Source organism: Alosa alosa, chromosome 8, assembly GCF_017589495.1.
Source record: "Alosa alosa isolate M-15738 ecotype Scorff River chromosome 8, AALO_Geno_1.1, whole genome shotgun sequence".
Lineage (NCBI taxonomy): Eukaryota > Metazoa > Chordata > Actinopteri > Clupeiformes > Clupeidae > Alosa > Alosa alosa.
Window position 1 is genome coordinate 12883992 of NC_063196.1, and position 11904 is coordinate 12895895.

General features: G+C 40.7%; 2 protein-coding genes across 9 annotated transcripts; one reads left to right on the plus strand and one right to left on the minus strand.

Annotated features, from left to right (window-relative positions):
- Positions 1-422: 422 nt before the first annotated feature.
- On the minus strand, positions 423-4816 carry LOC125299053 (transferrin receptor protein 2-like). 8 transcript variants are annotated; one of them, XR_007194311.1, is made up of 8 exons: positions 3904-4816; positions 3755-3786; positions 3425-3619; positions 3138-3266; positions 2901-2996; positions 1838-2268; positions 1592-1715; positions 423-1432 (listed from the first exon to the last, which is right to left on the minus strand). XR_007194311.1 is itself a non-coding variant. In XM_048250131.1 (6 exons), exons 1-4 carry the CDS (start codon positions 3845-3847, stop codon positions 2215-2217), a joined length of 471 nt encoding a protein of 156 aa, XP_048106088.1. In that variant the 5' UTR covers positions 3848-4816; the 3' UTR covers positions 423-1432; positions 1592-1715; positions 1838-2214. The 8 variants fall into 8 exon arrangements, 2 of the variants coding, with proteins under 2 accessions (XP_048106088.1, XP_048106087.1); XR_007194312.1 differs by lacking the exon at positions 3755-3786; XR_007194310.1 differs by having other exon boundaries at positions 3425-3786.
- Positions 4817-4939: 123 nt separating this feature from the next.
- LOC125299052 (putative methyltransferase DDB_G0268948) lies at positions 4940-8272 on the plus strand. The gene is made up of 6 exons (XM_048250129.1): positions 4940-5596; positions 5907-6067; positions 6434-6647; positions 6860-6963; positions 7388-7525; positions 7699-8272. The coding sequence occupies exons 1-6, from the start codon at positions 5486-5488 to the stop codon at positions 7784-7786; spliced, it is 816 nt and encodes a 271-aa protein (XP_048106086.1). The 5' UTR covers positions 4940-5485; the 3' UTR covers positions 7787-8272.
- Positions 8273-11904: the final 3632 nt, after the last annotated feature.

Consider the following 11904-nt stretch of genomic DNA (forward strand, 5'->3'; position numbering starts at 1 on the left):
TGTAGCCTACTAAACTAAAGTTTGACTTCTAGTCAGGGGGCCTATGTGGTTTCTGTGGGATTGAAATGTTAATTTTTGGAGAGTGGTTGGACTGTCTTTAGAGGTCATTGAACATGGAGAAAAATTATGTCTCCATTTTTTTTACCTGTTTTAACCCTATTTTTGTGAATTTGTATATTTCACTATAATTAACACCATACATTTCACCTAAATCACTGGCTATGTTGAATAAAGTTCACAAAACAGTTATTTTCTTATTTTTAACAGTATGATTGTATGTCAAACAATCAATAACATAACAATAAGATCAATAACCAATCAGTTTCACCAAATACACATACTTCATTGCTGAAAGATAGAAAAATCACAGAATCACAGATGACACCACAAACAACATTTAATTCATTTACATATACACAACATATTAGATCTCACCTCCACAATTTCCTGTATCCAGTATTCACAGAATCATCACATATCCAGTTAAAAACAACAATTAAATTATATATAGTCACCTACAAATAAAACAGAGGGTGCTTGTTATATTGAGCAGGTCTTGCATAGAAGCCATAATAAGGCCATATCTGTGTATTATTTGAAATTTTAGGCTATGGTATGTTTATTTTTTCTTCACATAGGATGTTAGTGTGCCGTGGGACATTTTAAGTGTCAAAAGTGTGCCGTGGCACAAAACAGGTTGAAAAACACTGTGTTAGATGACATTCCAGTAATACATGTAGGGCAGGAAAAGAGTGCTCCTCTGAGCTGGGCAGAGTGACAGAGCCAGAGTGCCAATAGGTGGTCTGCAGAACGACCAGCCTTATTGAAGGATATGGTGGAAGCAGAGGACACAGGCAGCTATATCTGTGGCAGCTGTCATATCAAGCAGGCTGTAATAAGGTGCAGAGACTGTGCCAATAATCAGTTCCTGTGTGCAGCATGCAATGGCATATCCCACCACAACACACTCCATAACAGGGATTCCCTGTTAGAGTGGTTCTTTCAATCATTGGCCCCAAATGTGGAGGTTGAGGAAGTGCTTGGGACTTGGTGTGTTAAACACAAAGGTATGAGTATGGTCTTAAGGATATAACTATTCTACCTGTCTTTTCTACTGTTTTCTTCCATAAATTCATGCTGCACATGGATTACTTTGTGTTGTAGATAAGCTGTTACCAGTACACATGCCACAACAGTGCAGCTGCCCTCCGACCTCTATTACATCTGGCAGTGGCAAGGAGGTCATGGTCATTGGAATGAATGGTCAGAGCTTTATTTACTAGCATAGACACCTTCTCTTTTATTTTCGGACTTTCCATATAACTTATGGTGTTCTCAAGAACACATAAGGATGTAATATACTGTAGGTTAGACATGTCTCACCATCACAAAGCAGAGGAGCAGTACTGCACACACGGGATCCCTCTCGAACCTAGTTAGAAGTAATGCAGATGTGTACAAGATATACACCACTATATTATATAAAGTTTGGGGTACACTTAGATATGTCTGATGTTTTTCTTTTGATAAAGAGGACATTTCAAAGTGACCTTACACTTCTGCACAGTAGTATGTCTGTGTGATATCATACCTAATCGTATCATTGTCTGTAGCAATTCTTGCTTACACCACCTTTCTGATGCCCAACATAGATCATACCCCATCTGATTTGCAATAGCAGCCTCTGGCTCCAGGCTGGGACTGCTGGATGGCACCTAATAGAAAATGAAACAGCAATTGCCATACAATTTGTTATTGTTGATTAAGATAAAAATCATAGCATTAACAAATAAGTAAGGTAAGTCAATCAGGTGTACAAAATAGAAATGATAATTACCTTCTGAAGGCACCCTTGTCACCATCACCATCTATGTTTATTCTTTATATCAGTTTATTTGTGAGGGCTCTGTCAATAAAAGATAGGATTACACAAAATGATGCATGCTGTACAATAAACTGAATTGCTGTACAATTACTGAAATAATGATTATGATCAGTTCATTCAAAACACTGCTCACATTACCACCAACACAGTAGTAAACATGGCTAAATTGCAAAATTCAAGACTATTTTAAGTAGCTGCAATAATCATGATTAGTTTATGGATTAATGTTACTGAAATGATTAATGTTGGATTAATGAACCTGTTCAATTTTAAATATTATGTTGTTTTGTATTTATGTGTCGCTTTGGACAAAGGCGTCTGCCAAATCCCTATTCCAGAATGCACTCGGTGTTCTCAGGGCAGCAGTCCTCACAACACTCCGCCTGCAAACAGAGGGAACAGAGGGAGACTAAGATTAATAAGTTGCAAAACACACAGACCATGATAAGACCATCACTGAAGCACTACTACATGCATCTTAAATAAACACATGCCTCAGAGCAAGTCAGGTACATCAAACAAGGGGCAAATAAGGGCTATGACATGAAGAACATGTAGCCTAACACATGTAGCCGTGGCCTACTGGTTAGCACTTCGGACTTGCCGATTGGTGGGTTGCCGGAGGGTTGCCGGTTCGAACCCCGACCAGTAGGAAGTGGCTGAAGTGCCCTTGAGCAAGGCACCTAACCCCTCACTTCTCCCCGAGCACACCCGTTGTAGCAGGCAGCTCACTGCGTCGGGATTAGTGTGTGCTTCACCTCACTGTTTGTGCTGAGTGTGTTTCATTAATTCACAGATTGGGATAAATGCAGAGACCAAATTTCCCTTACGGGATCAAAAGAGTATATATACCTATACTTAACACTACCCTTCACAAACTAAAGATCCCTTTACTTGTTGGCATGATAGTTCTGGTAATTGAAATTCTCCAAATGCATCATACTTGCCCCATTCACATCCATTATATAACATGTCTTGTTCATGGTTATAACATTACTTAACTGAGATAACTTACATATTAGCCTATTTCATTAGTTTGTTTTACTGGTCCTCTTTCCAGTTGTGTGGAAGTCTCCATGCTGACACAAAGATACGAGAAGTAGACCTCCACCTACACACATACAGGCATTAACACAATGCCATGCCCTGCCACACACACATACATCCTTTTTTTAACACAAGCACATACATACAGGCATGTATCCATAATGATTTGCCAATTTCTGTTAATTTGTGTGTGTGTGTGTGTTACCCTCATGATGCGAGTGTTGAGGAGGCAGGTCACTCTCTCATCATCAATGTTGCTGTTCTGGATGGACTTAGCAGCTCTGCTGTAGTCTCCTCTGGCACTAAAGACCCACTGGAGTGACAGACCACGAGCCTACAGCACATACACATTTTAATGCACAAAAAAGATTAGTGTTGTGTGTGTTAATCCATCTCTATAAAAACTTTTCAAATTTGAAATGTGTTAAATTATTTATACTCTACTTATGTGTGCGTGTATTTGTGTGTGTGTGTGTACATACGTGTATGTACCTGTAGCTCAGCGGAATGCTGATTGAGCTGTGAGCTGAACTGATGCAGGGAGCAGCTGTAGCAGGTTGGGTCAAGCGGGAGAACGGCATGATGGGCCGGGCGAAGGACCAAGAGGCCCACCAGCTCCCCGATGGTGCACCCCATTGAGCTCAGCTGGCCCTGCAGCCACTCCTGCAGCCGACTAGCACTGTCCCACTGTGTGTTCACAAAGGGTTACGCATGCACAGCCTGCACACACACACATACAATGCAAATACATACTTGATAATAACATCTCCCATATATTGTTTCACATTCTAATACAGACATGACCACAACTGTGGAGTTTACCTCATCAAAGCACACCTCCATAGCAGGCACTCCTTCAAAGGGAGTAAAGCTGTAAGCACCACTGCTCAAATGAACTCTGCCACTAAACCACATACTTAGAATACCCCCCTGTGCATTTCATGAACAGACAGTACAGCATCTGTGCTTACCAAAATTCATCTTGAGGAATCAGTAGATGTGGAATGACAGAATCCTTAGGAAGGGTAGCACATCCGCAGGAGATGGTAGGCCTACTAAAAGTAAATGAAAGAAGTTTGAGTTCACTAATAAGAAGAGTAGATCCGTCGATCTCGTTGAGGCTTGGTTTCAACCCGCACGTCTTCCTCTTGACTTGTCTTGCCCACAATCCGTTTTGACACTGATTGAGGGGTGTTTTGGAAAAAGACATGGTACATAACAGTTAGACCGAAGACCAGGAAACAGAACAGAACAGAATAGACGTATAACAATGAACAATGACAGTCAATCTATGGACAAGGAACTTTATGGATAAATAGCATATAGAGCCATGCAGAGCTGTAAACAGAAAAGTTGTTAAACTCAAATTGTAGTAAAGACCACAGGTCAACACCCTCTATGGCCTGTATCATACACTAGCGCCTTGTGAGAAGGCAGAACTGAATAGTTCATTCTGCGAGCACAAACTCACAAAAGGGGCAAGGTCAACTTACTAATGTTAGATTTGACTACTGCTAGCAACAATGGTAAGTCAGCTACCTACAATCACGTCAGGTTTAACTAGGTATATTAGCCATTTAACCTCCAAATGAAGTTTAAGAATTCAACTCTTCAATGAAAAAAAACATATTTCCATTGGTTGCCTCTATTACTACTACCTACCTAGCTAACCAAGTTAGATAATGCTTACTAGCGAATGGATTCTATGTTGATGCTGCTTTTTATTTGTCTTGTAAATCATCGTACACCCACTCGTACAACATGTAGGAATGAGTGGCTATAGGAACGCGTTTCTCTCGAGCCACGGGGGGCATTAGCAGGAGGCTAGTCATTGTTATTGTTTTGTGCTACATGTAGCCTCTAGCTAAACGGCTGGAAAACAAATTGTTACGTTGTATTGCAGGCACAGCAAAACCGTGCAATGCATGAATTGGTGACCGGATTGAAGCAGCAATGTAATCTAGTGTGTAAGAGCATTACATCAACATTAACATGACCAACACAGTACATATGCAAAAAAAATATGTGTCATCTCATCTCAACTATGGGCGCAGCCATGTTTCTTGTAAGGTCGTACGTCCACCTCGGGGTACTCTCAGAGCCCGCTCTCCGAACGTTCGCCTGTCCCCTGTGCGTGGGGGTGCGTAGCCATGTTGCTTGGGTGAGCGGATATGTAGGCTACTGCGCATGTGTCACATGCGCATGTGTCACTTGCTGATTTGCTAAATTCATACGCAATTCAGTAATAGTGTTGCGTACGATTTTATACGCATTGCTTGAGAGATCGGGTTGGCTGCACAGCTGCACCTAACTGAAATTCATTTTAAATATTGGTGTGAAGAGAGGTTTGGACATTCACCCTTGGACTGCCCTTCAGTCACTTGACTGGAGTTTTTTCTCCTTCTTGCCTCTCTCTCTCTCTCTCTCTCTCTCTCTCCTCCAAAGCTCATTTTGGTTTCCCCACTGCAGGAACTTGATCTTGCCTGTTTTCTTCCTCTTGTCTGTTTCTTTGTCTTTGTTGTCTCATTTGGAATTTTGGGTTGAGTGTCTGGGATGAGTGTCCGTCTGTTTGAAAGGAAAGAGCATGCTCTCTCCTACTGGAAATACAGGATCTCTCCATCAGAAGAACTCATCAACAAGATTTTAAACTTCCTGGAAAAACATGTGAGTAATTTTGCTCTCACTAACTGAAAAGAGAGGACGTAATACTACAGGGTTCATGGTTAGCATGTTTTTGTGATTCCACATTTGACAAGCAGACTAATGAAAGACTATACAAAAAGAGAATGCCACAGAGTAACAAATAATAGACCATATGGCATAGCAATAGCAATATAAAGACCATGTAGCATAGCATTTCTGTCTCTATCGCATATAATAGTTGAATGAAACATGCACCAATAAGTTGAGGCCCAGCCCTCCTATATAGACTACTGTATTTGACATGCATATTCCCACACTTGTGGCTCTTCAGAGGAGTCGGCCCTTTGAGCTGGTGGTGGATGTGGGCTGTGGGTCGGGGCAGGGCACTGTGCTGCTTGGCCCACACTTCTCCAAAGCAGTGGGGACTGACATTAGTCCAGCTCAGCTGGAGATGGCCATTCAGCATTCCACAGCTGAGAATATCACATACAGGTCAGTAACGGCAAGCCAGATGGAGACAGAGCTATAACTTGGAAGACTGTTGTGCCATCACTTAAAATAACTTCTATATAATTGTTTTCTATTCAGCTGAGAGTTGTGTTCTCTTTCTAGTGATCTAGACATGTTTCATTCTCTGCATCCCTATTCCTGTGGTTTCAGCATATTTTTGGCCTTAGGGAAATCTATCTAGATGGCCCCTCAGAGTCATTTGAATCTCATTTAATTTGTAGGTAATTTATTTGTTTGTAATGATTCTCTTAAAATGTTAGTTTGTTCATCTAACAAAACATTATGGTCATCATCATGACCATGTCAGATGCCGATGTCTTATGTGTTGTCTCCCTTCCATACACACAGAGAATGCCCTGCTGAGCAACTTCCTTTTGAAAACGCCACGGTGGACCTTGTGACAAGCATGGTAGCGTTTCACTGGTTTGACCAACCACGCTTCCTCAAAGAGGCAGACAGAGTACTGAAGCCTCAAGGATGCCTTGCACTCCTAAACTACACCATGGACATGGAGCTTAGCTACGGAGACTGTTCAGACGCTCTCAATCAAATCTGCAAGGAGGTCTGATAAGCTGTTCTCAATCAGTCAGTCTATTATTTGCCAACGCCACCTCCAAAGTGCAGTAGGCTATATGCGTAGTATTTAAGCAGCAATAACATTAGCTAGTTACAAAATGACTGCCAGGAGGTCACCATTTTAAGATTTTGGGTCAATATCGACGTTTTATTTGACAAAATTATAAATAACAATGTTATTTGTTTGTATTCCAACAGGTATATGATGCTCTAATGCCATACAGTAACTCGTACCTGGATGCTAACGTGTTTGACCCTTACAAGAAAGCCTATGAGACGCTTGAATACCCTGACAAGGAATGGTGAGATTGAAATTAAATAGTCATAGACACTGAAGGAACTTCTGCTGCCTGTGTGTTGTTGTTCATTACATTGATAAACACTTAATTCAAATGGAATTCATAACTGTTGGTATATTTACCAATATCACTTGGCAATGTCGCTGTTTATTTCCTGGTTTTGGAACGGATAGCATTCACACCAAAGCAAACCTCACAGGAGTTCTAGCGAACCGTACCCCAGATCACCATTTTCTGGTGGACTCTGGTCTGGTCCTGGTCCACACCTGAGTACAGTAGACTGCGTTCACATTATTAAAATTAACTGAACCAACAGTCCAAATGAACTTGGGTCCGGATCAAAGGGTCTAGTGTGAATGCATCCTCAATTAACTTCCTGCATGCCCATCACCAAATTCTCCTGGTCTGTGTCCTTTGCCCTTATCAGGCATGAAAACCTTTGGGTGAGAAAGAGTGTTCCTGTGTCTAACTATATTGGAATGGTAGAATCCTTCTCTAACTACCAGGCTATTTTACGTGAAGACCCAGAGAAGGCCAGAAGACTTTCCCAGGACACAACTGAGAGGTGGGCAATCTTATCTTTAATTGGTCAGTATTAAACAAACTTAACCTAGTATGCAGCATACCAGTGTTAAGTGTCTACCAATACTATTAGGCTATTCAAAGAACCATCAGTATTTAAAAACAGTATAATATGTAAAATAATTAATTAATATTTATTTTTTACATTATCTTAAGGTTACTGAAGGCGATGGGGGTGACGTCTCCAGACACAGAAGTTGTCATGTCCATCAGGTATTACTGTCTGCTGGCCCGCAAACCCTAGCTGGCAGAGTTTGCCCAAGACCTACCATGTTAGTTAGGGAAAGTTAGGCTTTTTTTTACGCCAATCTGCAAAAGAAATTCTTACCAATAGTTTTTTTTTTTTTTTATCTATGTTAGCCATTAGTTTTAGAGATTGGCTACTGCTACAAAATCCATCACTAGATGTCCTTGAGTGTGGATAGAAATAGGGCTGCACGATATTAAGAAAACATACAATATGCGATAACATTATTGAGTACTGCGATAACGATATAATTTGCGATATTTAAATATACTGCTCAAAAAAGGTTTTACACACATTTTTTGAAACCTTCCACCCTTTTCTCCATTCTCAAACTACATTCACAGAATGTCTGACAGTTCTTGCAAAATAAAACACTCGCCTCAAAAGTTTTACTTGTGCTCAAAACCAAACATTGTCAGAGTACTGATCCAGTGTATGATTGAAGTGTTCCCTTAATTTTTTTGAGCAGTATATTTAATGCTTTCCCCATTCTGCTTGCTGCAAGCATACACTGTAGGGTTGGGTGGGGGGTGGCTGGGGGGTAAATGTATAATTACAGAAATAAATGTATCATTTTCTACATAAACAATATAAAATATCATGTAGCCTAGGCTATATATGGCCTGATGAAAGTGGACAGCTAAGAGACCTACTGACTAGGCTATCGAAGTTATGTGGAAGATCTGCTCCAAATCCTCATAAAAGACGATGGACAGCCAATCTGAACACTTGTGCACCAACCAGCGGAATATTCCACATTGCCAGCCTTCGATGGGCCTAGCAAAGAAGCTACTTAAGCTATTTCGCGGCAGTCATCTCAGTCTGTAACCTCATACGGTGTGCATCCCACGTTATTAGGCTACCGGCATGCCGACTACGAGGGCAGCGGAAAGTGAAAGTAATTGGGCTGCAATCGCACAATCCAGGCTAAGAAGTAGGTTAAACAACTTTTACAAATAACGAATCCTGATTACCTGCTGTCTGGGGCTTTTGCTAAATGCAAATCATGAAATACAAGCCTTACAGACAGTGAAAGACAGATATCTTCTGATATAACGATAACGAAAGAAATTGTTTATTTTAACACGGTGGAGAAGGACGCATTTGCGCTGTGTTTGTAACACGGCATCCTTCATAAAACCAAAATATTCCCATATAACAGACGTGCTTTTCCTTTTAGTCACTAATTCCTCTTCACCCAAGTGAAGCCTACCTCGCTTGACTCACTATCTTCAGCCATCACGACTTAGCTCCCGCTTCAACACCTAAAACACCACACACCTAAACTGGTAGGGGACGGGCTTCTTGGGCAGCATGACAGCATCGGTTTGGTAAAATATGTTGACATTCAGAATGTGAATACACCATAGACTGTATGGAATGCGCACGGCACAGAAAATGTATCGAAATTTATCAAAAATTAAGTAATCTTTGCGGTATGTCCATCGCAAGCGTTGATATCGCGATAACGATAGATTTTAGATATATCGTGCAGCCCTAGATAGAAACAAGGAGAACATGATTATGCACCAGTCACACCAGATCCCATTGCACCAGACTACCTTCTGAAGTTTGTCAGCTGCAACTGTGCAGGCGTCTGTGACACTCTCAGGTGCTGCTGTAAAAAGCAAGGAGTCAAGTGTATTTCTGCTTGTTGGAACTGTCATGGTAACTCTTGCCAGAACATCAACCAGCCAGAAGATAACAGGAGTGAGGAAGTGCAGGGGAGTTGAGGGATAAGGTTTGTTAAATTTTAAACTGATTAAGAAAGTTTTGTTTTGTAATTGTTCAATAAAACCACTTGTTATGGATTTTTTATGGACTTGGAGTCATTTTTACTAATGGCTGGGATAGATTCAGCACCCCTAAAAACCCCTAGTTAGACATCTCAAAAGCTAATATTGGTCAACAATATGTTTTTTTATTATTTTCGGCCAGTCCCTCTGGGCACCCCAAACTTGATGGGCTCTCCAGGTGTTTCCCCGAGGATTTGGCCGTGGAGAAATTGGGAGGTGTTACTAGACACCTATATAACACATAGTAAAAAAAGCTATTGGTAAGACATTTTTTTTTGCAGATTGTCGAAAAAAAAGTCTAACTTTCCCTAACTATGTTAACAGTTGAGCTTTTGTTTCAACACTCCTGAGAGGGTGATGGGACCACGCTTGTTGTGAGCATATGGAACTTTCACTCTACCTTTTTTACTTTTTTTTTTGTCATAAATACTCAAAAATGTAATTTGCACTGGAAGTTATGTTTTCGCGGCAAAATAAAGTTCTCTCTCAAATGGCTTACTTGTCACCCATCACAATAAATCTAAATTTCCATTTGAGCTGGAGGTGTTGGCACTGCCCATTCTGTTGATGAAATGAATGTGTTAGTTATGTGTCATTTACTTTTAACAACTGTTGTATAAGGTTGTATTTTACGTAACGGATAATGTATAGAATGCCGGACATTATCGGGAAAATAAGTCCCAACAGAGCGAACCGGACTGCTTCGCCCTGAAGGGCCTAATTTTCCCTATAATGACCGGCATCCTATACATTATCCCGCTTATTATAGGGCTCCTTGCCAAAACGAAAAAATAAACTCTACATGATACAGTATGTCTCTTTACATTTATTTGTTAGTTTTGTAGTGGCTTTTGCAGAGAAACAAATAGTTTGCAACACATGCTGGACTTGAATCAAACATTCTTTACAGGCAGAGATAAACACATAATAACAGTCAGTGAGCATAAAATGTCAAATTGTGTGTATCTGGGAGTATCTTCGTTATAACATCCATTTTAATGTGTACAGGCAAAATGATTATGTGCCACCTGACCTCATACATAATGGTGTTCAGATTCTGCTGACCCGTGCTGTGTTTTTTACCGCTCTCTTTCCTCTTCTCCTTGAGGTCTGTGAGGAGTTGATACACCTGTTAAAAATAATGGGCAAACACAGCTCAATATTTTAACCAACCCGGGAGGGGGGTGTAATCTCGGATTGATTGGTTATATACATAGGGTGGCCAGACGTCCGGCTTTAGGGAGGACAGTCCTGATTTTCAATGCCCTGTCCTGTGTCCTGCGCAACATCAAGCAGGATGCGTATTTGTCCTCCTTTTTGCTTGAAGAGCGGAGTTCTAGAATCTTTGCTGGGACGAAGCACAACGTCCAATGCCGTAACACTCACTCACTCACCCACTTGTGTCTGTTTATGGTATTATGTCTTTATTTTGGTTGTGTGTATTTTCCTTTGTTATTGTTATGTGCATCACTTACTCTCTCCTTTTTTAACTAAGGAAATTACAAGACAAGACCTAAACACAAATAAACTATTTATTGAGACGGCCTCTATTTTCATTTACTTGAATAGCCTGTTCTGTGTAGATTATTTACTGCAACCAAACACTTTGCTACACATGTTTCCAATTCCAGGAAAAGATTATATCACTTTGTTTCAGAATCGGAAACTCACATGTGGTTTGCACAGGAAACCACAACCGTAGAGACTTATTTAAGCACTTGTGGCAAGTTTGCTCTTACTTGCTTTCCATAGACGTAACTACAGCACTAATTCTCATTAGATGCACACCTTACACTGGGGCAACATGCAGGTTCTGAACGACTCAAACTACACCAGCACGGTATTCCTGGGAACATCGTAGTCATGGTGGTCATCCTTCGCCACTTTAAAAAGGACAACTTCACCCTGCATCTGCTGCTGAATCTGGCTGTCTCTGACATCTTATATTTGATCTCCTTAGCTTTTCAATATTAAGCAAAAATATTGTATATAGCTTTACGTTTCTCAATACCTGTGTGAACCCACTTCTTTGTACTTGCACATACAGACAACTTTTTTGACATTTTGGAAAAGCGGAGAAAATAGGGAACAGCACTCAGGACTCTGGATTCCAGTTGCTGCTACTGGAAGAAACTGGAATCCATGCATTTCCAATGAATTATTTTTGGAATCTGATCCCTTATCATACCTGTTCATTCTTACTCGTTGCTCGACTTATCGCGGACTAAATTCAAGATGGCTGCAAACGCTAAACTTTGTGAAGATACTGTCTGTATAAATCGTCTTGTAAGTAAACTACCAGTGCTTTTTCAAAGTTCT

Coding starts and splice junctions, on each gene's coding strand:
- LOC125299053 (XM_048250130.1), bottom strand. CDS start 3,847: ATGTGGTTTAGTGGCAGAGTTCATTTGAGCAGTGGTGCTTACAGCTTT. Junction 3,620..3,754: donor TGGAGGTGTGCTTTGATGAG/GTAAACTCCACA, acceptor GTGAACACACAG/TGGGACAGTGCTAGTCGGCT. Junction 2,997..3,137: donor TCAACACTCGCATCATGAGG/GTAACACACACA, acceptor GTATGTGTGTAG/GTGGAGGTCTACTTCTCGTA.
- LOC125299052 (XM_048250129.1), top strand. CDS start 5,486: ATGAGTGTCCGTCTGTTTGAAAGGAAAGAGCATGCTCTCTCCTACTGG. Junction 6,648..6,859: donor TCAATCAAATCTGCAAGGAG/GTCTGATAAGCT, acceptor GTATTCCAACAG/GTATATGATGCTCTAATGCC. Junction 6,964..7,387: donor GAATACCCTGACAAGGAATG/GTGAGATTGAAA, acceptor TGCCCTTATCAG/GCATGAAAACCTTTGGGTGA.